The 27,749-nt window shown below is 35.4% G+C and overlaps 1 protein-coding gene across 3 annotated transcripts; it reads left to right on the top strand.

The window, feature by feature from the left end:
- Positions 1-1,202: 1,202 nt before the first annotated feature.
- LOC110105243 (ELMO domain-containing protein A-like) lies at positions 1,203-27,610 on the top strand. 3 transcript variants are annotated; one of them, XM_028694228.1, is made up of 10 exons: positions 1,205-1,294; positions 1,462-1,690; positions 10,664-10,758; positions 17,620-17,688; positions 19,975-20,090; positions 20,183-20,237; positions 23,100-23,220; positions 23,451-23,498; positions 26,726-26,820; positions 26,954-27,055. In XM_028694228.1, the coding sequence occupies exons 2-10, from the start codon at positions 1,609-1,611 to the stop codon at positions 27,053-27,055; spliced, it is 783 nt and encodes a 260-aa protein (XP_028550061.1). In that variant the 5' UTR covers positions 1,205-1,294; positions 1,462-1,608. The 3 variants fall into 3 exon arrangements, with proteins under 3 accessions (XP_020690304.1, XP_028550061.1, XP_020690303.1); XM_020834645.2 differs by having other exon boundaries at positions 1,203-1,690; positions 26,729-26,820; positions 26,954-27,610; XM_020834644.2 differs by having other exon boundaries at positions 1,205-1,690; positions 26,954-27,552.
- The last annotated feature ends 139 nt before the right edge of the window (positions 27,611-27,749 follow it).

Genomic DNA, 27,749 nt, shown 5'->3' with positions numbered 1-27,749 from the left:
GGGCAATAGTAGTCGAATGGTTATAATCGGGGAAGGTGCATGGAGGGTCATAGTCAAGCCAACCATCATCGTTCAAATCTAGTAGTCTAATTACCATCGCCCAACCAAATTCCTCAGACCACAATTGCTTCACTATATTTCTTCGATCACTGTTGCTCGACTATGATCCTCTAACTACCATCTTCTAACAAATATAGTTATTTGACTGATTAATATTGATGTATTTATCAAATATAAATAAATAATAAAACTTTTTTATGCGTAAGATTTTTTCTCATACCTAATTTCCATTAAACAAGATAACTCATTTGAAATCGAATAGATTTATATTTATTTTATCGTCTAAAATATATAATTTTGCTACTACATTAAAATGTTTAATATTATTTGATATGACATCCTTTTATATATACACACACCATTTTATCATACCTACTCTTAATTAATGATATTTACCAAGCAACTAGTTATATCAATATAAAATATATCTTCTTAGATTATTATCAATATTTTTTAATAATTAAATGCCATCAAATTATAGTCAATTTTTTTCATTGAATAGATGCTTCTAGAAATAGCTAAATACTAATCACCCAACCTCAGTCCTTAACAAAATTTTTCATTGAACAGATGCTTCTAGAAGTAATTAAAGTGTAATTTACACAACCACCCAACCTCAATCCTTAAAAAAATTTAACATATTAACCGTTAAATTTGAACAAAGACATTGAATGAATCAAATTTAAATTATTACAATTTTCTCTTTCGGTAATATATCAAAATGTTTGCCGTAATTAACCGCTAAAAGAAAAAAGAGAAAATAAAACTTGTGACACAAAAATATGTATAATTTAAAAAATATAAATTAATGGATTTTAATATTGTGTAATATTTAAACATTTAAATTTACAATTCACTGCAGGGCATTAATCGTAATTATTTAGATAATTGATATTGCTGTTATTTCCCTAGAATCTATCATAAAAATTCCCGCCAAGCATGGCAATTCACAAACCGACCACCTGAACAAATTGCAAAATGAATAAAATATTGGAACTTAACAATAAAAAAATCGACAAAAATGCAAATAATTAAAAAATAGGTACTAATTACAAAATGGCTTCCGCTATAAGAAAGCGAGGCCAGCTATATCCGGAAAGAAGCCCAGGTAGATGTTGGTGGCCAATAAAAGGGTGGTCGACAGAGAAAACAATACAGAAGAGAGAGAAGGGAGAAGGGAGGCTCTCAAGCTGCCGCTTCCAGCATCTCTCTGCCGACTTTCTAAACCCTAGAGGTCAGAAGAAGCCCTCTCTACCCCATTCTCTTCCTTTATCCGGTTGGCGGGGACTCCTCTTTCTTTTCTGGCGCCCTGACATACAACGGAGATCCTTGTTTCATTACACCTCGCCTTTTCCTCTCTGAGAGAACCGCTGTTTTAATCGGATGGTTTTGAGATCGCAGCGGCTGCTGGGGCTCTAGCGATTCGAAATTCGCTTCTGTTCTTTTTGGGTTGGATGGAGGGGAGTTCCGAGGTTAGATCCGTGCTTGAGAGGTCTGCCTGATTGATGATTGGGCCTTTTGGACGCTTAGGACAAAGACGGGTTGGTAATGGAAGAGAACCGAGAGTCTTCTGTGGCTGTGAGAACGATCCGGGGGCTGGATTACGTGAACAATTGCAACGCGTCGTCCGGTATGCTTCGCATTAACTCTCATGCGTTCTCTGCTTTGAATTTAAATGAATAGAAATTGGGTCTGGATTTTTGAGATTCTGCTATTTTCTGATGGTCCGTGGGTGGATGATCTATGGAGTTTTCTCGTATGGGTTGGGAAAAAATGGCATCATTGTGATGTTTTTTACATTCGTTTGGACTGAAGATTTAGAATCAAATAAGAATAACTCCGTTTATGACCTTTTTATATGCAAGGTTTGTTTTTTTGCTCATAAATAAGATTTTAATATACTAGAATTGAACTCAGTGGCGGAGCCTGAAAATTTATTCATGGGGGGCTAAATTAATTTTTTTAAATTTTCCCTCAATTTTTTCATCGGGCTTGGGACGGACATAGACAGTTTTAAAATTTTTTCTTTCAATTTTTTTCATCGGGCTTGGTGTATGCTTTTTGCTGATGATATTTTTCTTGTTGATAAGACTAGAGAGGGAGTTGAAGGTAAACTTGAATTATGGAGGTCAACCTTAGAGTCTAAAGGTTTTCGCTTGAGTAGATCTAAAACGGAATATATAGAGTGTAATTTTAGTAGTAATAGACCTAGTGAGGGGATTGTGACTTTGGGCGATCAAGTCATTAATAAGAGTACACGTTTTAGATATCTTGGATCTATTGTTCAGAGTGATGGTGACTTATGTTAAGAAAGGTAGAGGTAGACCTAAAGAGACTTGGTTAGAAAATATTAGGAATGACCTTTCTTTATTAGATTTAAACGAGAATTTGACTTTTAATAGGACACAATGGAGAAAAAGGATTCATGTAGCCGACCCCACGTAGTGGGATAAAGACTTGATGTTGTTGTTGTTGTAATTATTATCTAGAAAGGTATAATATTTAATATAAAATAATAAACAACTTACAATTTATAACATCTATTTTTCATATTCTAAAATAGTTGAGCGATTAATTCATTGTCAATATAATTTAAAATTTGTTTCTCAATACAAGCTATTAATAAATTATTCATCCATGGATCTCCAATTCTATTTTGCAGCTGATTTTTTATAATATTCATTTCCGGGTCATTTTCGGGTTCCCGGGTCAACCAATACCTGACCCGATTTTTGAAACTGGTCGGTTTATTGAACCCGAACCGTTTCACAAACGGGTCGATCCGAACCCGAATTTTTTTGGGGTCGGGTTTGGGTCGGATTTCGGGTCGGGTAAAAATTGACACCCCTATTATATACTTTCTATTTTGGATCATTTTCTGAGTAAGACTTCCTATTCTTTTAATGAAAAGAACTGATCATCATAACACATATCTATAATGTAAGTGTCTAACTGATTTTCAAGAATTATCTGATAAAAAAAGAGTAAAATCAATTGGATAAAACTGTATCATTCTAATCAATTGCTTTATCAGATGCATTAAATCCATTGTTAGGATTTTGCTTCTGTGAAATGACTGTTCAACTCTTGAAGATGTATATCAATAACTGTGTAGAAAATTTCAACCTGAAAATGATATGAATTTGTTATATCTTGAGTTTTATGATGAGGCCGATTGCGAGCAACCCATTTATCATCCATAGGTGCAACATTTATTATCTGCTTCTTACATAATGAAGTTATTTTACTGATGAAGTCTGCCCACTTATTGTCTCTCATATCTTGTAGTTTCATCTTATATAATACCAAAGACATGACATCTTATAGACGCTAAAATCTATAAATTTAAAACATTAATGCAAAACATTCATTCAATAAACTATTTCGTATACAATGAATTTCAAATAATTTCTCTCCTATCATAAAAAGACTGAAGAAAGGTAAATAGGAAATGCAATGTCAAATAGCATAATAAATTGAAAAACAATTAAAAAATTTTCACAGTCATCTTATATTATCACATTGCAACTTTGCAAGTAACATATGATAAGAAAATTCCTTAGAACTTAAAAGACAAAAAAATATTTCTTAGGTTGACTGATAAGCAACCAAAATAAAAAAATAATAATAATTACCATTTACCTAGAAGTTTTATCTGAAGATTGAAATCATGTCGAGAGAGATAGAGGTAGTTTCGTCTGAAAGCAAGCCGAGAAAGAGGAGCGAGACCTTCAGTCTGTGCATGCAGAAGAGGAGAGACAGAAGAGGACGAGCCAAGAGAAGTCGCGCGTCCGTCTGTGCACGTGGAAGTAGCGAGCCGAGAGGAGTCACACGTTCGTCTTTGCATGTGGAAGAGACGAGCGCGTCTGCATTTGTGGTCGAGGTTGCGAGGGAGGAGTATAAACGTGAGTTGAACCAAACAAATTAGGATAAATAAGCAGTGTTTTTTTTGATGGGGGAGGGGGGGGGACGTAAACTATAGTCCTCTATGTGCATAAATAAGTTGAGAGTTGCTCATAAGAGAAAATATTTTGAAAATGATTTTTTTTTTTAAAAAGTAAAAAACTCATAGGGCTTGGCTGAACTAATATAATTTTATTAGCGTGAGTAGATTATTAAAAATGATGTCATTTTTCCCAATGTTTGTGGAGTGATAATGAAAGCACACAATTCTTAAACAATACTTGATGAAAAATTGTGATAAAGGGTGGACATTATTAATTTTTAGAGTGGTTTAGTCAAGTGACATATGTCTATTATACTATGATGCACTTCTTCTCAAAGAGGTGCGCAGTGTCCGACACGATTAGCCTCTGACACGTGTCGGACATGTCCAAAACATATCCAATTAAAAAAGGGATTTTTACATACATAACACTTGAAACTGTTGTAAATACATATCCAACACCTAAACTTTTGTATTTACTTATATACCACTTAAAACCCTCCTTTTCATCTATTCTAACACTTTGTTATTACCCCTGTTAAAAATCCCTATCAACCTTGTGTCTTCCTTCGAACCGCCTTCAGGGAGGAGGAGGAGAGAACGATAGCTGATGGCCGCCATGGCTATGGCCTCTTCTCTCAACGAGCTTCTTCGTTCAATGCAAGCTCCACGCCGACGCTCACAAGAACGAGTGCGACATGTATTTCCTTGACTGTATGAACGGCGCTCTCTGCCCTCTTTGTCTCGCATATCACCGCGACCACTGCGCCATCCAGGATATTTTTCCATTTCCTCCATTTCTCTCTCCCGTCTTGCTTTTCCAATGGAATAAAAAGAACAAATTTGGGTATTGTGGCTATGCTATGTTTTCTGCCAATGGAAGAGGTAGCAATTGGCTAGTTTCTTTTAGATTTCAGATTAGAAGATCATCAGACCACAATTAAGATCATCACCCCTGCCATCAACAACCATATTGAGCAGATTAAAGATTCAAACATATGGAAGTTTAAGTAATGCTTGGTGTTTCGCTGGCATTCAAGTCCAACAAATTTCAAGAGGCTATAACATATCACCAATTTAACAAAGAAAAAATCTAAAAAGTAGATGGGAAATTCACCTGAAGCTGCAGCGTGTGAAGAATGAAATTCTGAACAATCTCAGAATATCCCTTGAAAGGAAGCCAATCATAGACATAACAAAATCACGAATGAAAACCTGATCGTAATTGAGCGCCACTTCCGTGGGTTCGTTTGCAGCTACCGTCCCAACCGAGCGACCTCTGTAGTTTACCACCTCCCTTTTCAACAAGCTCCACGCCTAGTTCTCGAGAACTTGGTCGGAGAACAGCGGCGGAAGGTCAATCAGGGAGGAGGCGGCAGGCCAATAGAGATTTTGACGGGGATAGTAACAGAGTGCTAGAATAGAAGAAAAATGTGATTTTAGGTGGTATATTAGTAAATACAAAAGTTAAGTGTTTGATATGTAATTATAATAGTTTCAAGTGTTATGTATGTAAAAATCCCATTTAAAATATTGAATACAAATTGGGCACACATGTCCGACACGTGTGTCTTAAATATTTTATGATTTTTTTTAAAATATAATTTCTTGTATTTAAAATATAAAAACTTATTTTTTTTTTATTTCCTATCCATAACATCAAATCAATTGCCCGCACTCAATAACTCGTTTATCCAATATTCTCATTTTCATTTCTCTTTGGCGGGTCACGACTTTGGTTTCACAATAATGTTCGATGTTATCTCAATTCTCAACATTAACGTCTATTGTCATTACTACATCAATATTTCAAAATTATCTCAACATCAAAGTCTGACACTGTCTTGACATTGATGCTTGACGCTAGCAATTTCTACACGCACAACTTGACAGCTCATCTTTGCCCGACGTCTTTTTAACATCGATGACCAACGTACTCTCAACATCGACGACCAATATCCTCTCAACATCGACGACAGACGCCAACTTGACATTGATACCCGATACTCACTGCATAACATCGATGCCCGACTCTCGACTGCATTATCGTCTTCTCAATTGACGCCTAATATGCGACATCAACGTCTGGCTCTCAACATCCCAATATTAATCATTTTAAGCATAAATTCTAGTTAAATGACATTATTTCTAAATTATTTTTAATATGATACTTTTTCAATTTTTATAAACTATTTGTAAGATAAGTTAAGTGTTGCAGAGATGAGGATGTTTGGGTGGATGAGTGGGTTTACTCTTAGAGACAAGAAATGAAATGAGCATATACGTGAAAATGTTAGAGTAGCTCTAGTGGAAGATAAGATAAGAGAGAGTCGCCTTAGATGGTTTGGTCTCATAAAACGACAACCTTTCAATGATCCGATTTGGAAAGTAGATATATTAGATTTGACTTATTTTAAGAAAGGTAAAGGTAGACTTAAAAAGACTTGATTATGAAATATTAGAAATGATCTTTCTTTATTTGATTTAAATAAGAATTTGACTATTAACGGATCACAATGGAGAAAAAAAGATTCATGTAGCCGACCCCACATAGTGGGATAAAAGCTTAATATTATTGTTGTATTTGTAAAATATAAAAAATATAATACCCTCTCCAATCTGTATCCGTGTCTTATATTTTCAATAATTGACTTTTCTCCTGTCCTTGTCATATCCCTATCATCGTATCTATCTGTGCATCATAGCCACTATACGATCGATTGAGATGATTTATTTAGCCTTTGAGTAGATTATAGAGAGTGAAGCCTTGTAGAAAAAGCCACACAAAAGAAAATAAAAGAAGAAATTAGAATGAATCCCTTTAGAAGAAGAGAGGAGAATACTCCTATAAACAAGCTACAAAGAGATTTTTCAAAAGATTGAGTGAGAAGTGAAGTTATCAAGCTTAGCTTGGATCAAGGCGATGATGATCAACATTATTTGCGTAATCTATCTATGAGCTAATTTGTCAAGTTTTCCAATCTTCTGCCCTCTTCACACCTTTCCTTACAAGAATTTGGATGTGAGTTTGTTGTTCTGCAAGCATGCCTGCTAGGTGGCACTGTTAGTGGAGCAAATAATCAATTACATGATCATTATATTAGAACATGTTATCATGGGATGTAAGTCTCTATGCTTAGTAGGTTGTCATAACTATTAGAAGAAAGATCTTGGGGACAACAATGCTGACGAGGAAATGATAGTGGGGATCAAGACCCCAACACTGATGAAAATACCATGACACAGGGATTGTACTTCGATTTCATTGGTCAATGCAAGCGACATCGATGAGTAAGTTGATATGAAAGAGTACAATTCGGCCTACAAGTTGATATCGAGATATTGTATGCACCAATTCAACCTTAAACATTGCTTTTCCAAAAGGTCAATTTGAGTGATTGTTTCGAAGGTTTTTTGAGAGCATGGCTAAGGAAAAGGCTAAGAGAGTATTTGTGGAGACCCTTAGATCCTGGGGCGAAGATATTTTCGAAGATCTCCCTTAGGAACATGATCGAGGATGCTCTTGAGGGGTTCCCCAAGGATGCTCCTGAGGTTAGTTGGAGAGTAGGACTATTTAATTGTGACATGTGGAGCACAGATGCCTACCATGTATAGGGTTTTGATTGATTTTTTTGAGATGTATGGAATTTTTTGGTACAATTAGCATGGGTTGTCAGTAGTTGACAACATCAAACATTGGCAGGCATCGGACAATAGTGAAATGGGAATGTCGGATGTCAGGAGGTGGTTAGTAGTTTGCTTGATTGCTCTATTTTTGGGAGGGGATGTTGGAGACCATGAAGGCAAGCATCGAATGTTAGTGGTTGATTGAAGTCGAACATTGGTGAGCATTATAAATGTTAATAGGGATTATTAAATGTGGAGATGGTCGATGGTCTACTCAATAGTTCTTATAGGGGCAGATTTATGGCCAAGAATATGGGCATTGGATGTCAGCAGCTAATATATGCCAGATATTGGCAAATCTTGGATGATGGTTGGCTGAGAAAATTCATTAATCCTTAGTTGTCCCTTTAGTAATTCTGTCAATCACTCTCCTTTTTATTGGAGAGATTGAAAATCAAAAGGACACTGGTTGAAAAACATCAAATCTTGGCAGGCTTCAGACTATGGTTGATTGGGAACTTCGGGTGTAGGTAATGTTCAATGGTTTACTTGATCATTATTCTTGTAGGAGGGAAGTTTGACGGTCAAGAAATCATGTGTTATACTTGTGCGACTTACAAACATCGGAGATCACCATGTGTTTGATGACAGGTGATGGTCGATGGTCTAATTGATCTTTATTCTTGTTGGAGGGGAGTTTGATGACTAAGAAGTCAGGTTTTAGACTGAATGGCTTACATATATCATACTTGCCATGCATCTTATGACGACCTAGTAGGAACTCCATACATCGAGAGACAATCACAAGTGTACTTAGCCATTCTCCTTGTATGGCGGAGATTGATGATTATGAATGCTAGTGTCAAACATCAGCTGGTGATAAACATCAAGATTGGCAGATATTGGATGACAATCAACTTGGAATACAGGTGATGAAGATCGAATATCTGCTTGGTTGTTCTCCATATATAAGGGGAGACTTTCGATCAAGAGGGCTAGCATCAAATGTCGGTGGATGATAGGCATTTAACATTAGCAAGTGTTTGATGATGTTTGAATGAGAATACTAGATGTCCAGCGACAATGGATGGTTTTGCTTAATTGTTTACCTTATAAGAGAGGAGATTGCTTAATGTTGGTGGTTGACAATCATCTAACATTGGACGTGACGTGATATTTGATGGTTTGTTCAATCATTCATGCTTTATTAGGGGAGACTGATGACCAAGAAGCTGATGTGTTAAACATTAGCAACTAACAGACACTGAACAATGATAAATTGTGAACTTTAGACATCTAGCAGTGGTCATTGTCTGCTCAATCGTTCTCTTTATTGAGGAGTAGAGTGATGATTAGGAGGGTGGGCATCAAACTTCCATGGCTGACAAATTTCAGACGATGTTCATTTGAGAATGTCAAATATTAGGTGGTGCTCTTTATAGGAGGGGAAATAAGTGACTAGGAAGGTGAGCTAATAATGTTAGTGGCTAACATAAACAAGTTTTTGGCAGGCGTCGAATGATTATTAATTGGGAATATTGAGTGACGGCAATGCGCTGGCTCAGTCCTTATAAGAGGGGAGACTGGATGATTTTGAGAATGTTGTCAAATGTCTTTAATCGAATGGCTTCAGGTGATGACCGGCGGGCATTGATATTGTGCGACGACAACAATGTTACGGACAATGGCCAACATTGGTGTGAACAACAACAATGGTGTTGGCAATGGCCAACATTGGTGTGAGCAACAACTGACATTAGTGTGGTAAATGACGGATATTGGTTGCTATAGTCAATGGATGCCACCGTATGCCCCAAAACCTCTGACTATTGAGGAACGAACAAACAATCTGATGAAAAATATTAATTATCCTATGAAATCTATAACATCCTATAAATGCACAAGGGCAGATAGTATGTTTATTTTCATAATTTATTTTATGGAATCTAATTATGAAATTTAATGCCCTAATGTACACCTTGTCCATCCACAACAACGCACCTTGCATCCCCAAACATTTTGAGATCTTTCATTACGGATGGTTCTTACCTTCCTACTTTTTAAGTATGGCTTATTATATAGAAGATTGTAAATCAATGCCCGTGGTTTAGTTGTCATATTGAACGATGGCTTTGACGCATTTGGGATGAATAGAATAATTTATTTGTTTTGTGTGTGTGTGTGTGTGTGTGATGGAGTAAAGTTTCATGTAAGCATAGGAGATAGAAACATTTAAACTGTACAGGTTTCATGTGAAGGTGGGCTGATAAAGTATAATTGGGACAAATTCGAGTCCATGATATATCTCAGTTCGATAGATTCCTGAATTACAATGACTTTGAACTTCCACTAAATATGTGAGGATTTATCCAAATACTTATATTTTCAGGTTACTTCAATTAAACCTAGATTCGAACAGAAATTGGATATGTCAAACTTATTTGTATACCTTTATTTATCAGGTGTTTAATTTTTTTTGTATCTTCTTATGTAGGAATGGTTATATGCTTGCTTAATTTTTCACTCCATTAGATGACAACTATTCGATGCTGTACTGATTATATTCGCATAACATGCTTCTAGAAGCTGTTATGCTTATCATCTATTGTTTTCAAAAGCAAGAACATTCTCTGAGAATCAGTTTTATAGAATTTGTCCGCTTTTCTCTTGTTTTACATTTGTTGTGGAAATTTCCTTCGTAGTGAGAATGATTTCTTTGCTTCCTTGATATTGTCTTTTGCAAACGGTGTTTATCATATGCCTGCTTGACATTGCACTCAATTTGTAAGACTGCTATTTTATGCTTTCAAAATTACTCTTCAATAACTGGCTTATATGTGTCTTACTAGTGAGTGCGTCATATATTAACCATCTATTCCCTCAGAAAGTTGGAAGATTTTCTCTGAATTAAGCACCCTGAAGTTAATTTATCTGTTTCTGGATTATATTGTTGGCATGTACTTCATACAGAGAATTGTAAACATTGATTCATTACCAGTTTATTAAATGCTATAGCGTACTTTGTCACAGGGTCAAGTGCATGGATTGGAAAGGGACTTTCCTGTGTTTGCGCCCAGAGAAGAGAAACGGATGCTCGAATATTGGTTGAACTTACCCCCTTGCAGGTACTACTGTGCACATCTTTTGATAGGACAAGCCACAAAAAATGTTAGAAAAATATTAGAACATTCTTCCATATGCTTGTAATAGTTGGGCATGACTAGGTTTACCGAAGTGTTAGACGTGGTTGGATTATGTAAGAAAATGATCCCTTTTTACATGCAACTTTCAAATTATGTGGGAGTCACTTACCTGAATATGCTAATCATATGTGTATAAAATATGCTTGTATGCTTTGATAATTGGACTATTAATAAGGGATGTTCCCAAGCAGTTGATCAAAACCTAATTTTGTTTTCCATAAGGTATAGTGTATTGAAGATACGATAGTGAGAAATAGACTTAGATGATTTGGACATTCATCACAAAGGCTAGAAAATTCATTTATTCATTGGACATGTGAATTTAGTGTTGAAAGATTAGGACGGACAAATGATAAACTTAATTAAGATGGATAGAAGTTTAATTATTATTCTCAATTGATTTATTTATACACTAACCATTTAGTCAACATAGTGCTATAACATGCAATTATTGCAATAAAAGAAAAGAAAATTATAATTGCTATAAAACTATTGTAATTTTCCACTTCGACTTCTTTTGTGTTAAGATCCTTCCAACCCTCGATCTTTGAAATAAATTTTTTATACTTATCTCAGCTCAATTATTTGATTCCTTCACTGCTCACTGCCAATAATATTCCACTTACATCAATTATTACTAATCAATGTCTAAAATTAAATGTCGTCAAGATGATATTGCATTAATTTGATATCATTTAAAAACATTTTTAAATGCGTCGACATCATCTATATAATATTGATTTCTTCGAATTTAACATATCTTAATTACAATTTATAATCTACTACAACCCTCTAAATTTATCAAAATTAATTACCTCGATAAGCCTTCTTTTTTCTCCTCTTTGAATTGAGACTCTCACCACTAGATTTCCTCTTCCTATTTGACAGTCTCACATATTATTTCTGTTGGGGATGATGAGGAGTAAACACCACAATAACGAAACAAGGAAGAAAGTAAAAGCAACGAAAAAGTAAAGGATACCAAGATTTAATGGGGGAAAAACTCAAAATAGGGGGAAAAATCACAGAACCATACCACACCAAGAAATCCATTATGAAAATTTGGAGAAATAAGTACAGATCTCTGTCACTATCTCCTTCCTTCTCCTTTCATATGCATCATTTTCACATTTGCCCTAACTGAAAATATAAGAGAAAGCCAAGTAAAATAACTCAAAGGGACGCAACCCTTCAGTAAAATGAGAAAGAAAACTGTCCAGTCAATCTCGCACACTGCAGCGACAGTTTGACATGGTGCGGCGCTCAAGTCTTTGTCTTGCACCGCTACAACGTCGTATCTATATCGTTGCGGCGCTTTGCTCTCTGTCGTTCAACGCTTGGTTGCTCGGGTACACAACGTCGCGGCATTGTACCAAAAAAAAAAACTTTTTCAGATTCAAAGCACCCGAATCCAAGGAGGGGATAAACCCCCCGCAGCCCTTAAGCGAGCACAAGAAACTTGAGGTTCGAGCCAACAGAACAATCAAATTAATCAGCATAATTATATTCCACACAATAATTTCTTCAATTTGAGAAATGAATTATATAGATTTTCTTATATAAGTTTGAATGTATAATAATAATTTAAATCACTTTCTTCTCCATCATTAGAAATGAAAGTTGTTTCGTCCTTTCCAAAATTTTTTCTTTCCCAATTTCCTTCTCTTTCTCTCCCAATTCCTTCCTCTCCCTTCACTTAAGACAATTGATCCTTTTTCAGGGTTAAATCACAAAAGAATTCCACACAAATTGAACAAGATTAAAAAACCTATCTTCATTCTCCTTCTTCCTCTCAGTCGGTCTCTGTTCGCTCCTTTCGTTCAATTTGCCTAATTGGAGGAAGTGAAACAAAGTTATCTTGCATGAGGAGTCGCTGCTTTTCACTCCTGTACACGTTTCCTTGCTCGATTGCACAATCTGATTCACCTAGATCCTCCCGTGCTCGAGTGCGGTCCGCTCGACTTGCCCGCTCGGTTCGATTGTTTCGTTCATGTTTAGCTTAGGTAGGGCCAATTCAAGTGAACCAATCAAACCAGTTCTTACAATCCCCGGTTCTTATAAAAAATTTGTCTTTGAAATTTAAATGAAATAAACATACCTTAATTAAATAAATGAGGATATTGAGCTCTCTGATCTTATTCTTTCTCCCAAGTGACATCTCTTTTAGTTACATTCTTCCATAAAATCCTTACAAATGGTATCTCCTGATTCTTTAGTTGTTTCACATCATATTTCAATAATCTTTTGGGCTCTTCAACATATTTCAAAATAGGTTGCAACTCAATTGATTTTGGCAGGATTCTTTACGACTCATCTGATATATATTTTTGAAGCACATATATATGAAAAACATTGTGATTTCCTTGCATATGCACTGACATATCTAATCTGTAAGGTATATTCTCAATCCTTTCAATGATTTCAAAATGTCTAACTGATGTGAAACCATGCAAGTAAAGAAGAACTGCTTAGGGATGTTAATATTTGGTAATGAAAGCTTCACTAGTTATAGACTTCTTGTTCTCCCAAATTAGGCTTTTATAATTATCAAGTAAAGATTATGTAGGCACGCGGTTACAACTAGATTAACAGGATGCTTACAAGTTATCAACATAAAATAGAGAAAGTAATGTTATGACAAGAAACACTAATCCATGGTTTAACAAATAGATTTGCTCACATTGGGTCCCTCACTCACACTCGTGGTGGAAGTACTTTAGTGGAGGAAGATTGAGAACAAGCTTAGCAATGCCACTAGAAGACAGATGACGCCCAAGGTGTAGTTCGTTGGAGAGGTGGCCGGCGACGGGGAATCCATGAGTTGACTGGTGAGTATCCAACGCCCGGTAGGAATGTGCTCTTTGATGGAGGGTACCAACGTGAAAAGGATGTGATTTAAATAATCTTCTACGGAAGCATTCATGTCTAGATTCACGTCGAAGAAATGAGATTTGAGAACGTTTGTTCGTCCTTGATCGTCATATAAGAAGTCATGGTCGGCTTCCGGATCGGCCATGCATAACGGTGGTGGCGGTTGGAGAAGAGCAAGCTTGAGATTTGTGAGGAGGAAGGGAGAGGATGATGGGAGATGACTTGGGGAGGGTGAAGGGCGGCTAGGGTTAGGATTTCTTTTGGGTTAAGCCAAGTGGTTTGGGGGAGAAGGTGAGAGGGAAAATCTGAAGTCTAAATTTTATATTTTCATTAGAGAGGGAGAGCCAATTTGAAATTTAAATCAACCCAATTGAGGGTTCATGGAGCCGGCTATTACTAGGGAATTTAGGGAGGGATTAAATGTTGCCTAGGTAGCAAAGTGGAGAGAGAGAGAGGGGGCCGGCCCTATGGGGGTTTAAATTTGTGTCTAGGTTCAATGTAAGTGGGGCCCGGGTGATTGAATAAGTAATTAAATCAAATTCTGAATTAAATTTATATTTGATTAGAGTTGAATAGTTTCCTAATTGGGTTTATCATTTAGGGAGGGATTTGAAATTCAAATTTTAAAATTGAATTTAAATTAGGAAACTTCCTAAATAATAAGGGGACAAATTAGGAAAGCAATGAAAGCCTACTTGAATTTGAAAATTCAAATTCCAAGGCTTGGCCTTGGGTTGGTCGACGGGTGGGACTCAATGGGGGCCGGCGGCTTGGTGTTGGCTTCGGTGGAAAGGGGGTGGGGGATTTGGGCCGGGCGGGTGATGGAGGGCGGATCCGGCGGCTAAGGGAAGGAGGCATGGGGGTTGCTGGTCGGTGGTAAGGAGGTGGATTTGGGGTTGCCGGCGGCTAGGAGAAACGGGAAGAAAAGAAAGAAAATAAAAAGAACCAAGAGCTCCCACGAAAGGGGATGTTGGGTAGTCTGTGTGAGCCTCTCCTAGGCTACTCCTCTCCTCTAGAACTCGCAAAGAGATCATGAGCAAAAGCTGAAATTTTTTTCATGTCAATTATCATCATCCCAAACACAATAGAATTGACCTATATATAGGTCTCACCAAAAAGAAAAGAAACAAAGACTAAAATGCCCTCGGGGCTACAACATCAAATGACCACCATAAGGGTAAAACATTAAAGAATGAAAATAAAATAAACTACTACATAAAATGACTCAAAAATATAAGCTCCTGATCGTAGTTGTTAATCTCCGGTGTCTCTGATGGTACATGTGTCAAAATCTTTTACTGATGCCCTCATCACTAACAAACCATGAACTCAATTTTCTTGTCTTTTTAAAGTGCTGCAATCCTCTCATTGGATTGACTTTAATAAAAACAAATTCACCAACTATAAATTCAACTGGCCGTGCTTTGCATCATAATATTTTTGTTGCCTATCCTGCACCATCTTTGGATCTTCTACAATATTTGTACTTGATGACAAGGCTGAAAGGTGGTGAAGAGGTCAGCACCAGGATAAATTTAGAGGGATATACAACATCCATATTAAATGCGATGAGTTTACTCAGGTGCTCGGATATTGGTTTGTGTCTCTTTCTGCATGGAGGCAAATGCTGGATAAATTTCTTAGACTGGTGCAAGGAGACATATCAGTTATGCAGTATGAAGCATAAGTAACTACTTTATCCAGATATGCCCCTCAATTAGTTCATACTGTAGAAAAAAATGTCATCAATTTTTATCTTGGTGGAAAGATACTATCAAACAACCTCTTGTTCTTCTAGGGATTGAAGATTATTTTGTATTAGTGAAGGGAGCTAGAATGATTTGAATTGATATCCAAAATGCCCAAAGTAGGCGCGATTTTTAGAAAAGGAAGAATGTAAATGTTACAGGATTTTCCCAGGATTCTCATGCTAGATCATTTTCTCAATCTGAAAGGTCTAATTGGAACAAGGAAAAACCCAACACCAGTGGTAGGTAGACGAGCATGAATAACTGCAACAAGTGTGAAAAACAATACAAGGGAGAATGTATTTATGGGACAAATATTTGCTTCCGGTGTTATCAACCTAAACATATTATCAAGAGCTGCCCTACGCTGGGGTAAAGATCATCAAGAGAATCAAGGATGAATGTTGGATCATCTCAGAGAAATATTGGTAGACCAAGGAAGACATAATCAACTGCTTCTACTCTAGGGTCAAGTCAAAGTGATGTATGACTAAAATGCTTAAGCAATATTAAATACGAAATTGCCCGCTTTTAGATGATAGCAATATTAAGTATTAAACTTGTAGTGATTTTAGATAATCAACGAAAATGAGAGGGGTAAAACGAGCTTAGGCCAAGCCATACAACTAGAAGTTAAAATTCGTGGTCTTGTTCAGGACCTCCATTCATGAGGAAAAAGGAAGCCTTGATGTGGTGGAGGAAAGATCCTTGCTGTCCTTGACTAATCACCTTGTAAGAAAGAGGATTTCTCAACGATCCCAAGGAGAAGGAGGGGAAAGGTGGCCGACAAAGCTTGTGTGTGTGTGTGTTGGGGGGAAGCCCCTAGGGACTTCAATCTCTTCAAGAACTCTCAAGATCTCTCAAAACACATAAGTATAGAAATTTCATAATATCATTCATTAACCCTCAAAGACAGAGGAGGAGGCTTTAAATATCCAATACAATGATAAAAAATACAAAGACCAACTTGCCCCTAGGGCATACACATGACTGGGCCCTCAAGTGGGGGCATAAAAGGAAAAGTACAATAAAATTCATAAACTAATACATCAATAATAAATCTAATATAATGTTAATCAAAAGTAAAGTGGCGTAATCGTGGACGTAGATCGACGGCCATGTAGACCCTTCAAGGTTGGATGTCCTTGATGGAACTTGGTTGCAAAATTCGGAATCCAATAAAATAGCCCAAAAATAGTGGAAGAAAAGAAGCGGCCATGTAGACCCTTCAAGGTCGGATGTCCTCATCACAAAGTCGGCTAAATACTCAGCCTCAAATGTGTCGACATCATCTATATAATATTGATTTATTTTAATTTAACATATCTTGATTACAATTCATAATCTACTGCAACCCTCTAAATTTATCAAAATTAATTACATCGATAAACCTTCTTTTTTTCCTCTTTGAATCGAGACTCTCACCACTAGATTTCTTCTTCCTATTTGACAATCACATATTATTTCTTCAATTAGAGAAATGAATTATACATATTATATAATTTTGAATGTAAAATAATAATTTAAATCACTTACTCTTTTCTTTGTTGTCAGTAATAGAAACTCGCTATTTCGTCCTTTCTAAAATTTTCTTCTTTCCAAATTTCCTTCTCTTTATCTCTCAATTACTTCCCCTGCCTTCAGTTAAGTCAATTGATTCTTTCTTAGGATTAAATCACAAAAGAATTGCACATAAAATGAACAAGATTGAAAAACCTACCTTCATTCTCCTTCATTTTCCTCTCAGTTGGTTTCTGTTTATTCCTTTCGTTCAATTGGCTTAACTGGACGAAGCAAAACTAAGTTATCTTACGTGAGGAGTCGTTGTTTTTCACTCTCGTATGCATTTCCTCGGTCGATCGCACAATCCAATTTTCCCAGATCCTCCCGTGCCCGTGTGTGGCTTGCTTGACCTATCCGCTCGATTCACTTGTTTCATCCGTGTTTAGTTTAGGTACGGCCGGTTCTTACATTTGATCTATGTGATGAATAGGAACAACCTGTTAGCCAGATCAATTAGTTATTATATTTTTTTTCTTTTTATAGCATTCTTTTTTTTAACATGTTAATGAATTTATGGTCTGCAATATGTGCTGTGGAGTGTTTTTACTGCCCTGAATATGGAGAATGACTAATTTTGATGTTTGCTATATTTATGATTCAGGGAGAATGTCTGCGAAGGTTACAAAATCGTATAGATGTTACTTATGATTGTTCAAAGCTAGAGCACCAGGTATCAGACAAAAATTAAGCTACTCATCCTGAAACTTGGTATTGTTGATAATACAAATGCTATGTTATCAATTTTATGGACACTTCTTCTTCTTCTTTTTCGTATCAGTGTGTCATCTCTAGCATGAGGCAATGTGCTTGTAAGTATATTTTAGTTAGTATTGAAGATGTTCTTTTTCTTCTCTATAAAAAGGTGAATAGTTCTACCCAACAATTGTTTTAATATTTCATGTAGGAAAAAAATATTCTTAAATTTATACCACCAAACTAAGAAGCAGTCGTTTTAAATTTAGCTTTGAGAGCTTAACTTTCTCAGAATAGGATCTTTCACCACGCCCCAATAATTGGGCATCCCTTCTGGTATATAAAATGTGGTTCACTTTAATTTCTATATGGGGTTTGCTCCTGTTTGTCAAATCCCATAGAAATTCATAATTCCTGTTCCATCTTGATGATAGTCTTATAGTATGCTTATGGAGGATCTTATCTATCATATATCATATAGCATGGGACCAAGCATCAGATTTTTACTTCGATATGAATTTGCTTTGATTGATTTTTACCATGCATTTTCATCAGACCTCGATATGGACTACTGTTATTAGTGTTAGGATCAATCGAGAGTTTCTATAAAACTATGATAATTTTTGTTCCAAATTTCACTACCAGCCATTTTCAAGCATATCAATTTCCAAAAATAGTGTAACGGGTTTGTATATATTGCCCACGCAAGTGTGATTTGGCTAGAGACTTACATCCATCTACTAGGGACAACATAATTATATGACTAAATTAAAGCGGTCTTTAATTTATTAGCATTGGTCATAATGCCATACTTTAATATTCACCGAACTTTGTCTCTATTTACATAATCTTCTGTCTATGAATTTAATATTTTAATATTGAATGATTAAAGCAACATTTTTGTATTTTCTTATGGTACTTGGTAACACCATCAACATTACTGTAATCTCAACCTTAATAACTTTGGTTTTGGCTTATTGGAACTCTCTATTCATTGATTCTTATTATGGGCCTCATTTGATGTTTGTTTTAGCTTGTCTATATTTAGTTTAATAACTTTTAATCATGGGCTTTTCAAGCTACAAATTTTTCGTATAAGAATTTGGATATTGAGTAAATAGATGTGCTTTTAAGAATATAAGCAGCTTAAGATTAGTAGAATAAAATATCAATATGTTGAGTACTGGCTCAATGATTTTGGAATTAATAGTGGTATAAGTAATAATTTGGGAGGATCATGTGAAACATGTGTGTGGTTATCTCCTTTTTTTTTGTACTAACGAAGAGGGCTATGGGAAAATATATAAAATGTAGGAACACAACTATATGTTTAGAATAGAAAAGTGTCTTTATGATATAATGTGATAATGTAATATCAAAATGTTTAAAAGTTAGTTTTATAAAATAGAATTAAGGGCTAGTTGTTTTGTATGGATCCAAGTTTTTGGCAAAATGAAAATTGGTAACAATCTAGGGTGTGGTGCGATAAATGAGTCAGGTAAGATGAGTGTGTTGTAAAATTAGGATGATAGATTGTTAAATTTTGGAGCTTGAGTTGTGGTTAGGGTGACAGTTAGTCAAGGTTGTGGTTATCAAAATTATACATAGTTGTGCATGTGCAAAGGAAAGTAGTGAATTATCAACGAGGGGGGCAAAAAAGACTGTTGAAGGTATAGGACGGTTAAGGGAAAGATGAAAAGGAACTTGATTGGAAACTTTGAGCAAAATTCTTGCATAAGCTGAAGTTATTAGCATATGCAGCCCTCAGCAAAAGAATTTGGTGAAGGATTCCTGGAGTCAATCCCACATAGTTGGGATGTAACAAAGGATCATGATGATAGTTGTATTGCTTAGGTTCACTCCTTCCTCATAAAGGCTCTGTATGATATGAGATGCTCATAATTTACAGATTGATTATGAATCAACAACCATTGATATTTTCAATTTATTTTTGTTTATTTTCACTTAAATTCCTAGCATCTAAACAAAACCTAAGTCTTTTCTATCAAATCATTGAAGGATACACATTTGATTTCCATGTTTTATGTTTGGAAAACAATGAGAACGAGGGCTAGGGAAGAAATTGGCCATATTATGTCAACTTATTTATTTTAGTGAAGTTCTTTTTATCGAGTACTTATATTAATCTAATCAACTTCAGTACTTTACCCGCATTATTTTGATCCCTATATTTATAGACCATGTTTAACAGAAATTCAAGGTTTGCTTTTTTAACCTTCGTTAAAACTTTTGAAAATTGTAGGAAGCCTTAAGAGCCCTATGGCATGTAGCATTTCCTGATGTTAAATTACATGGTTTGATATCTGAACAATGGAAGGAGATGGGGTGGCAAGGGAAAGACCCATCTACAGATTTTAGGTATTGAAACTCTTCTTACCTTTCTTGCTTCTAAATCAACTTGTTGCTTATATGTAGGCAATATTGATGAAATTCAATGCCCATGATTGCAGGGGTGGAGGATTTATATCATTGGAGAATTTATTATTCTTTGCAAGAACTTTCCCTGTAAGTTCAAGCGCTATTATTTGAAATAGCTGAATAAGGTTTTAAAATGTACTTTTTTTTTTCTTCGTCTGATTAGAAACATTTCAATATTCTTCCTAAAAGAAGGTCGTGTGAATATTGTTACATTCTTATCAAAACTTTTGAATTGGTTTACTAGTTTGGAAACACATTCTTTGCATGGTATGCATCACTTTTTCTTAGGGTGAACTTATGTTGGCTGATCATTTTTATTGATGATATTTTTACCCATTTTATCTGGTTATGTCATACAGGATAGTATATGTAATGATCTGTGAAGTAGCAAATAATCTGCTTGAACATTTACCTATCATTTGTTCAAATACTGAGTTCACATACATATGCCATTCAAAGTCTATTAACTAAATAATAATGCTTACATGATTTATGAACTGAAGTTCAAATAGTAGGTCAAAGCACTTAGTATAACGGAAGTTATGGCTTCCTGTATCAAGGGTCTATGATTTAACAGCCATGAACAGAATGATATGCTTGAGCATTAACCTATCATTTGTTCAGATACCTAGTGCACTCACATACATATCTCATTTGAAATTTATTAAATTGATAATAAAGCTTATATGATTTTATAGATTGAAGTTATTGCTTCTATATAACAGTCTATAATTTAGCAGCCCTGAGGTCAGTTAATAGGCTATTCTTGTTTTTCTTTAAATAATTTCCAAGTGGTTGAGATGTAAAATTCGAGAGGTGCAGTTGCCATTATTAAATCATAAAAGGACGGACAAAAATTGTTTTTCTTTTGACGTTATAAGAAAGCCCAGGTGTTGAGTTAGGACCATGTTCAAGTTTAATTGCCTTATAAGAACTGGTGTTGTCTTTTTCTGTTCACTTCTAAGTAGTGATTGAATTGATATTTGTATTCCCATTAGTTGGATTTGTTGTTAATGTTGATTTCTAAATGATGTAGGACGTCTTAATTTATATGATTCCTAATGCAACTAAATTATACATAAGATTAAAGCACAGAAACTAGATTCAAAAATTCGCAATTCGAAAGACCATTAATTAAGAAGTATCTGCTAAATTTTGATACAATCAAGAAAATATGAAGAGTTTGTGCCAAATGTTAATTTAATGATTGATTAAACCAAAAAAATTCAAGGATAAATTATAATCATAAAAACCACATATCAATTAAGATTCAAAAAAAAAAAAAAAAGAATTTGACTAAAATTAGTCACATTAAAACCCCCTTTTAATCACATGTAAAACCCGATTATAAATTATAAGAAAAAAAAGAAACCAAGGAAAGAATTCATCATGAAGAGAGAATCTAGTCCTATTGATACAAAGATATGACTTTTATAGAAATTGGTAGTCATTTGCAACATGCTCAAATGAATCAACACTCAACTCAAACAGAATAGATTTTGATTAATCAAAATCTGGATTTTTCATAGACGAAATGCTCCCATTATGTGCGTCAAATTTTATTTTTATGGCCTTCTAATTTCCTTGGGTTGGGTGCCGTTGCCATTTCAATTTAAAATCCTTCGCACATAGATCTTAGATTGTTAAAACACTCAGAACTATTAAAGGACGAGTCCAAGTAACACCGAAATCGATGACATTGCTCACAATGTATCATAACTGGTACAAGAATATACTTGCTGCAGGGATCTGCATGGGTTACAGTAGTTGAAGGCTATACACCATTAAAAGGCTTATACAGGAACTACATTGAGCTATAGGTGCGGAAGGTGACAACACTGCCAATAACCCGCTACAGGAGCTTAAGGCTACAGCACTACCAAAAGCCTGCAAAACCAAAACGCTCTTTATGAATCCATCAACGGATCCAACAGCAAAACCAATGAAGTCAACCACTTAAATTGAACTGGATAAGAGGTTACATAGACCAAAAACGTCATAAATAAAGACGGTAAATTCCATTCTCATAGGCATATCATCACCACTGTGTTTTATAAGTAGACTGAAACTAAAACTACTAAATAAAACTATGAAATCGAACTAAACTAAAATATTGTTTATATCATTAAATTGCTCGACATTTCTGCAAGTATAGAATTATACATCTCCATCAAATAAGCTTTTAGGCGCCCATTTTCCATGTTTTTTGGAATAGGTTGCTTGGTTTTTGCTAGGCAAAGTTCTGAATGTTTTTGTTTACTTTTTCGCACATGCATTTTCTATGTTGAAACTTCAATATAGCCAACTGGCTTGCTATACCTTTTTTTTTCAGTTTACCTTTTAATGTAATCAATATAAAGTGTTTTTTGGAAAATGAATTGATGAATAGGTATGTCACATTTATTTTTCTTGATATTTGTAGGTTATGAACATTATATCGAACTCTTTGTTGTATTCCCACCAGAAGAAGAAGCTTATATTGTTAGCTACTCTATTGTAATGTGCTTAAATATTAATTATCATGTCTGTTAGCTTCCATCAGAAAAGGCTTTTTTATTCCATTCTTTACTTTTTTACTTTTTCTGTTCTGCCAGCTTGATTTTATTGCCTACTATAGGATTAATAAATTACAAGTTTCTTAGAGTATTCTATACCGAGAGATTCATTTTAATTCTTGCAATTAAAATCTTAAATATTACCAAGTTTCTATTAGACCCCAACTTGGAGATGACTAACGGTTACAGAACTCTAGTATTAATTTGAATGATGTGCCTCTTATTTTAAATCAAATTGGAGAGCTCCTAAGTCTGCAACTAATAGCCTTAGTTGACCTTCACTTTTGTCCACATAACTTCCTGCTATATGCCTCCATTGTCTTGCATGTAAAAGTGCAATCTTTCAAACCTTTGGCTTTATCTATGAGAACTAATTAAGTATTCTTTTACTCAGAAATCCTTTCAAGATCTTCTCTGGAAGAGAGTGGGTAACCGATCCTTGTGGGAGTATCCCTTTGCTGTTGCTGGTGTGAACATAACATTCATGCTGATACAAATGCTTGATCTCCAAGCTGGTTTGTATTGTTAAACTTTCCCTACGTAATAATTGGGAATTCCTGAGAAAGTTTTGATAATTTTTTTTTTTGGAAATCTTCTCAAGCTTTTTGATTAACTATTAAGAGGCCAAAAATATTTTTCATTAATTTGTATTGTAGGAATTTTCTCCATTTAAAGCTTATGATCTTATTAAGTTTTTGTTGTATGCAATGTGCATCACTTATGCCATTACAATTATAACTTGCAGCAAAACCAAGGACAATGATGGGAGCGCTGTTCTTAAAGATACTCGCAGGTATATAAAAGTAGGTTTTAATTTGCGATAGATTCCTGCTTGAGTCTCGAGAAATGATTTGTAGTATGTAATGCAGTTTGTGGTCATTGACTCTGTTTTAGTTCGTAAATTATTTATTAGATTATAGTTTTCCTTTTTCTATTAGCTTATTTTGGCATGGTAAATGGAAACCAATGTTCTGGCCTTCAGTCATGATGCTGATATGGAATTTCATGAATTCAGCTAGCAAAAGTGATGTAGAACGAAAGGGGGGGGTTAATTTTCCTAAGTTGATGTATAATTGGGGAATTAATTAATTTAGGAGGGAGAGAGAGATGGAGGCCGACCAAAGAAGGGGAGAGAGATGTCTAGGTTCGATGAATGTATGAATTTTGAATTGATTCCCAATCAATTTTAGATTTAATCATTCCTTGATTGAGGGAAAACTTTCCAAAACTAAACTAAATAATTTAGGAAAGAATTTGAAATTTCAAATTCCTTCGAATTTGAACTCAAAAACTTACCAAAATTAAAACGACTTAATGTAGGAAAGAATAAATTTAGGAGGGAAAAGGGTGGGGCTAAAGCAGGCGGCTAGGAGAAGTGGGTAGGGTTTAGGTTGGGCAGCGATTTTTGGAGGGAAATTCAATTTCAGAATTTTAAATTTAAAATAAGTGGGAATCAAATTCAAAATGCTGAAATTAATTTTGCCAGAAGTGGGAGTAATTGGTGTGATTGGAGGCTTAATTAGGGGATCATTAATGAGCCTCTTAATTAGGTGATTTAAAGCTTGCCAAGTGAAGAAACTTAAATTATGAATGAGTATTTAAATCAAATTCTATTAGAATTGAAATAGGTTTGATTGGAATACTTTTCTAAAATAAGATAACTAATTTAGGAAATGATTTGAAATTTAAATTCATTTGAATTTAAATTTAAAAGCTTTCCAAAATTAAAACAAATCCAAATAGGAAAGAAGGAAATTAGGATGAGAGGGCTAAGGGAAGTGGCAGCTTGGTGGAGAAGGTGACGGTTTGGTGGGATTTTAATTAGGGTGGAGATGGGGAGGAGACCGGCGGTTGGAAGAAGGGGAGGGTGGTGGCCGATGGTTGTAAAGGAAAGGGGGTGGGTGGCCGGTGGTGGGGAAGAGGATAGGAGGTAGAAAGCCGGCGGCTAGGAGAAGATTTAGCCGGCGGTTAAAGGAGAAGGAGGTGAGTGATTAGAGAAAGAAAAATAAACCGTGAGTCTCGAACTCTTCTAAAGACTGACGGGTATTGCGTTGCCCTTCACCAAGGACTTCAACCACGAGCCCGGACACATCCTGCGGCTGGTGCGTATTTCATTGCCCTCACATAGGAACTTCTACTCTCTTAAGAACGCTCATCGCTCTCAAGAACAAAGTGTATAAATAATTTATTTATTAATCCATCATTTATCTTAGACAAGAGCAAGGGCCTTTATATGTAGGCCTTAAAAGAAATTAAAAGACAACTTTGCCCTTTGTACTTATATAAGACAAGACCCTTAAGTAAGGGTAAAAATGAAAAATTCATAATTAAATCAAAAATACAATTAATAAACTAAGATAAAATGGAGGGATCTATCCCGTCGATCTTCGTCTCTTCCTTTGATTAATGTCCATCGTCGGATATCCGCAGCAAAAAGAACATGAGCGGCTGTTTTCCTCACATGTCTAATTGAATTAGATTTGTTGCAAAACTAGTCTTGATATGCATTTTAGGACCTTAGGTAGATTTGAGGTCATGCATTTTAGTAATAAGTTTCGGCATGGTTCACAAAATCATCCTGATTCAACATGAATTTGCATGCATAATTTTAGATCCAATATCACCCAAGGTTTTGATTAAAAGCTTTGAAAATGAGCTCAAAAGTAGTTCAATTTCAGCAATTTTATGATCATGATGTGTTTTGATGAGATGAATCCAACAATCTCAAAATCATTCAAATCCAAGTCCAAATGACCTCGAAAAAAAAAAAAAATTTTAACACTAACCCCACATCTTGCCCTTCTTCCTTATTCTTCTATGCAATTCCCCACCTGCCTAATGCTATTATCTGTGTCGCTTCTGCCGCAGCTGCGAAGGCCAGTTGAGACCATGTATAGAAAGCTCTCGCTACAAGCAATTGTCTCGGGCTATTGGATTTCAATAAGGTGCTCCGATTTGCACCGCTAGCAAGATATTTGAAGATGTAGACTTCTAGAAGCTTTGTAACCTCTTCAAGTGGCCAAATTGTCAGTCGATTGGTTGCTCTCGGGAAAGATAATTTCACTATAGAAATAGAGTTTCATTACCATTTTTCTCCAACACTAAATTTGATCCTAACGTACAACATTCTCCATGCCTCCCTTGTCAAGATGAATAAATCCATATCAAAATTAAACCCAATTTGCCATGATCTTTACATGACAATAAAATATAACTTATGCTACAAGTTTTGTTCTAACAATTTGACGATCATATTTTTTTCTCTTTAACTCCATTGAACTAATGATGTTTACAACTTAGAAATAGTATCTTTTGTTTGCTGACTGGGGACTTCATCGTTAGTGATCGGCTACCTGTCTTAGTTGTGTTACGGCTCACTTATGGACAAGTTTTTAGTCATTTTCTGATTAGTCACAATTTTGTGTTTCCATTATTAATAAGAATGAGTATTTGGACAGAGTTATGGATAAAGGATTGGATAAGCCCCTTGAAATCATAAATTAGCATCAATTTTTGTTATTTTTATATTTTATGAAATTGAGTGTACTTAGACTCGTAGAAAATTTTACTCTTTTTTTTCTAATAGATTTACTAAAAGACCGTCTTAGCCTTCTCATATGTACCAAGCTTCATCGTGCAAGATCATCCAATATTTGAGATTAATCAATGTTGATCTCCTACATTCGCCAATTTTCAATGTCCACCAATTAAAGATATTCGATGTTCAATACTTCTTATAAGGAGAACAATTAAGTTGACCGCTTTCCGACGCATATTGTCTCCCTTCATTTATATTAGCGTTCGTTGACCGATATCATCCAACTTTTGTTGAATGAACATATATTGCTAATTGATGTTTGTAAACCGACGGTTGTCGATTTACAACTTGCTTGCAATGCTATTTATTGCCTTTTTTTCGCATGCCAAAATTCCCTGATCGATGTTTGAAATGAGGAACTTAAGTAGATCATCCATTTTTTTTTTTTAGGTTTCTGAATATGAGTTCTAATTTCTTTGCAGAAGACAAGAGAGCCTTTGATTTACTATACTGCATTACTTTTAAAATGATGGATCATCAATGGCTCACCATGCAGGCTTCCTACATGGACTTCAATGTGAGAATCTCTATTCCACTCTCCGCATAAATTAACCTAACATGTTCAATATGTTGACATCACATAAGAGAAACCATATAACATAGCATATCATCTATTGCGAGAATTATAGTCTTTTATACCACCGATGCAGGCGGTTTTGAAAGCTACACGGCGTCAGCTGGAGCGTGAGTTTTTGCGGGAAGATATACAGCGTTTGCATGACATGCCTTCATTCAGGCTCCTCGTTCGGTAGTTAATTCTGCTTCACTTGTCTTTGCTTATACAGCTTTTGCATGATATGTCTTCTCTTACGAAATCGAAAAATTATCACGTGTGGTCACTGGATCATCCGGAGGTCAATCAGGTCACGTCATGTCATCTGATACAGTGGTTACACAGTCACTGTACACTATAAATTGGTGATGCGGCGCGTCCAAAGAGGCCAATCCGCATCATGACATCCGATACACAATGGTACACACAGTTACAGTACTCCATAAATTGGTGATGCGGTGTGTCCTGATTGACCAACGGACGACGTCGGTAACCACGCTTAATAATTTTGCTGACATCTGCTTTGCAGTCATTGGTTTTCTGAATAGAGGTCAGTTGGCCTGTTGCTTTATTCCATTTTTATTTAGTGTGCGAGTTTGGCCTTCATTTGATTTTGCGAGTTTTCACAATGTTCCATCTTATTTAATTTGATTATTGTTCCAAGTTATAGATGTCAAATGGCTAAAATTTATTCTAGAATATTCTCAAGAAATTTTAATCGTGATGAATATAAAATCTGTTGAATTTGCTTTAAGATATAGGTAATATAAAATAAATTTATATTGTACTTGTTTCAAAGCAGATTCAATAATTTTGAGACTATTCTGATTAAAACTCTCTTAGGGCATCTCCAACCGTTGTGCTCTTCTTTGACGTCTTTCTTCCACAAGTTT

Source organism: Dendrobium catenatum, unplaced genomic scaffold (genome assembly GCF_001605985.2).
Source record: "Dendrobium catenatum unplaced genomic scaffold, ASM160598v2 fragScaff_scaffold_414, whole genome shotgun sequence".
In the NCBI taxonomy this organism is placed as follows: Eukaryota; Viridiplantae; Streptophyta; class Magnoliopsida; order Asparagales; family Orchidaceae; genus Dendrobium; species Dendrobium catenatum.
This window is presented reverse-complemented; position numbering and strand designations above follow the sequence as displayed.

Bases quoted from the DNA above. Each gene is read 5' to 3' on its own strand.
- LOC110105243 (XM_020834644.2), top strand. From the start codon at position 1,609: ATGGAAGAGAACCGAGAGTCTTCTGTGGCTGTGAGAACGATCCGGGGG. The intron at 20,091-20,182 runs GTATTGAAACTC...CCATGATTGCAG, and splicing joins GACCCATCTACAGATTTTAG to GGGTGGAGGATTTATATCAT. The intron at 23,499-26,725 runs GTATATAAAAGT...ATTTCTTTGCAG, and splicing joins GTTCTTAAAGATACTCGCAG to AAGACAAGAGAGCCTTTGAT.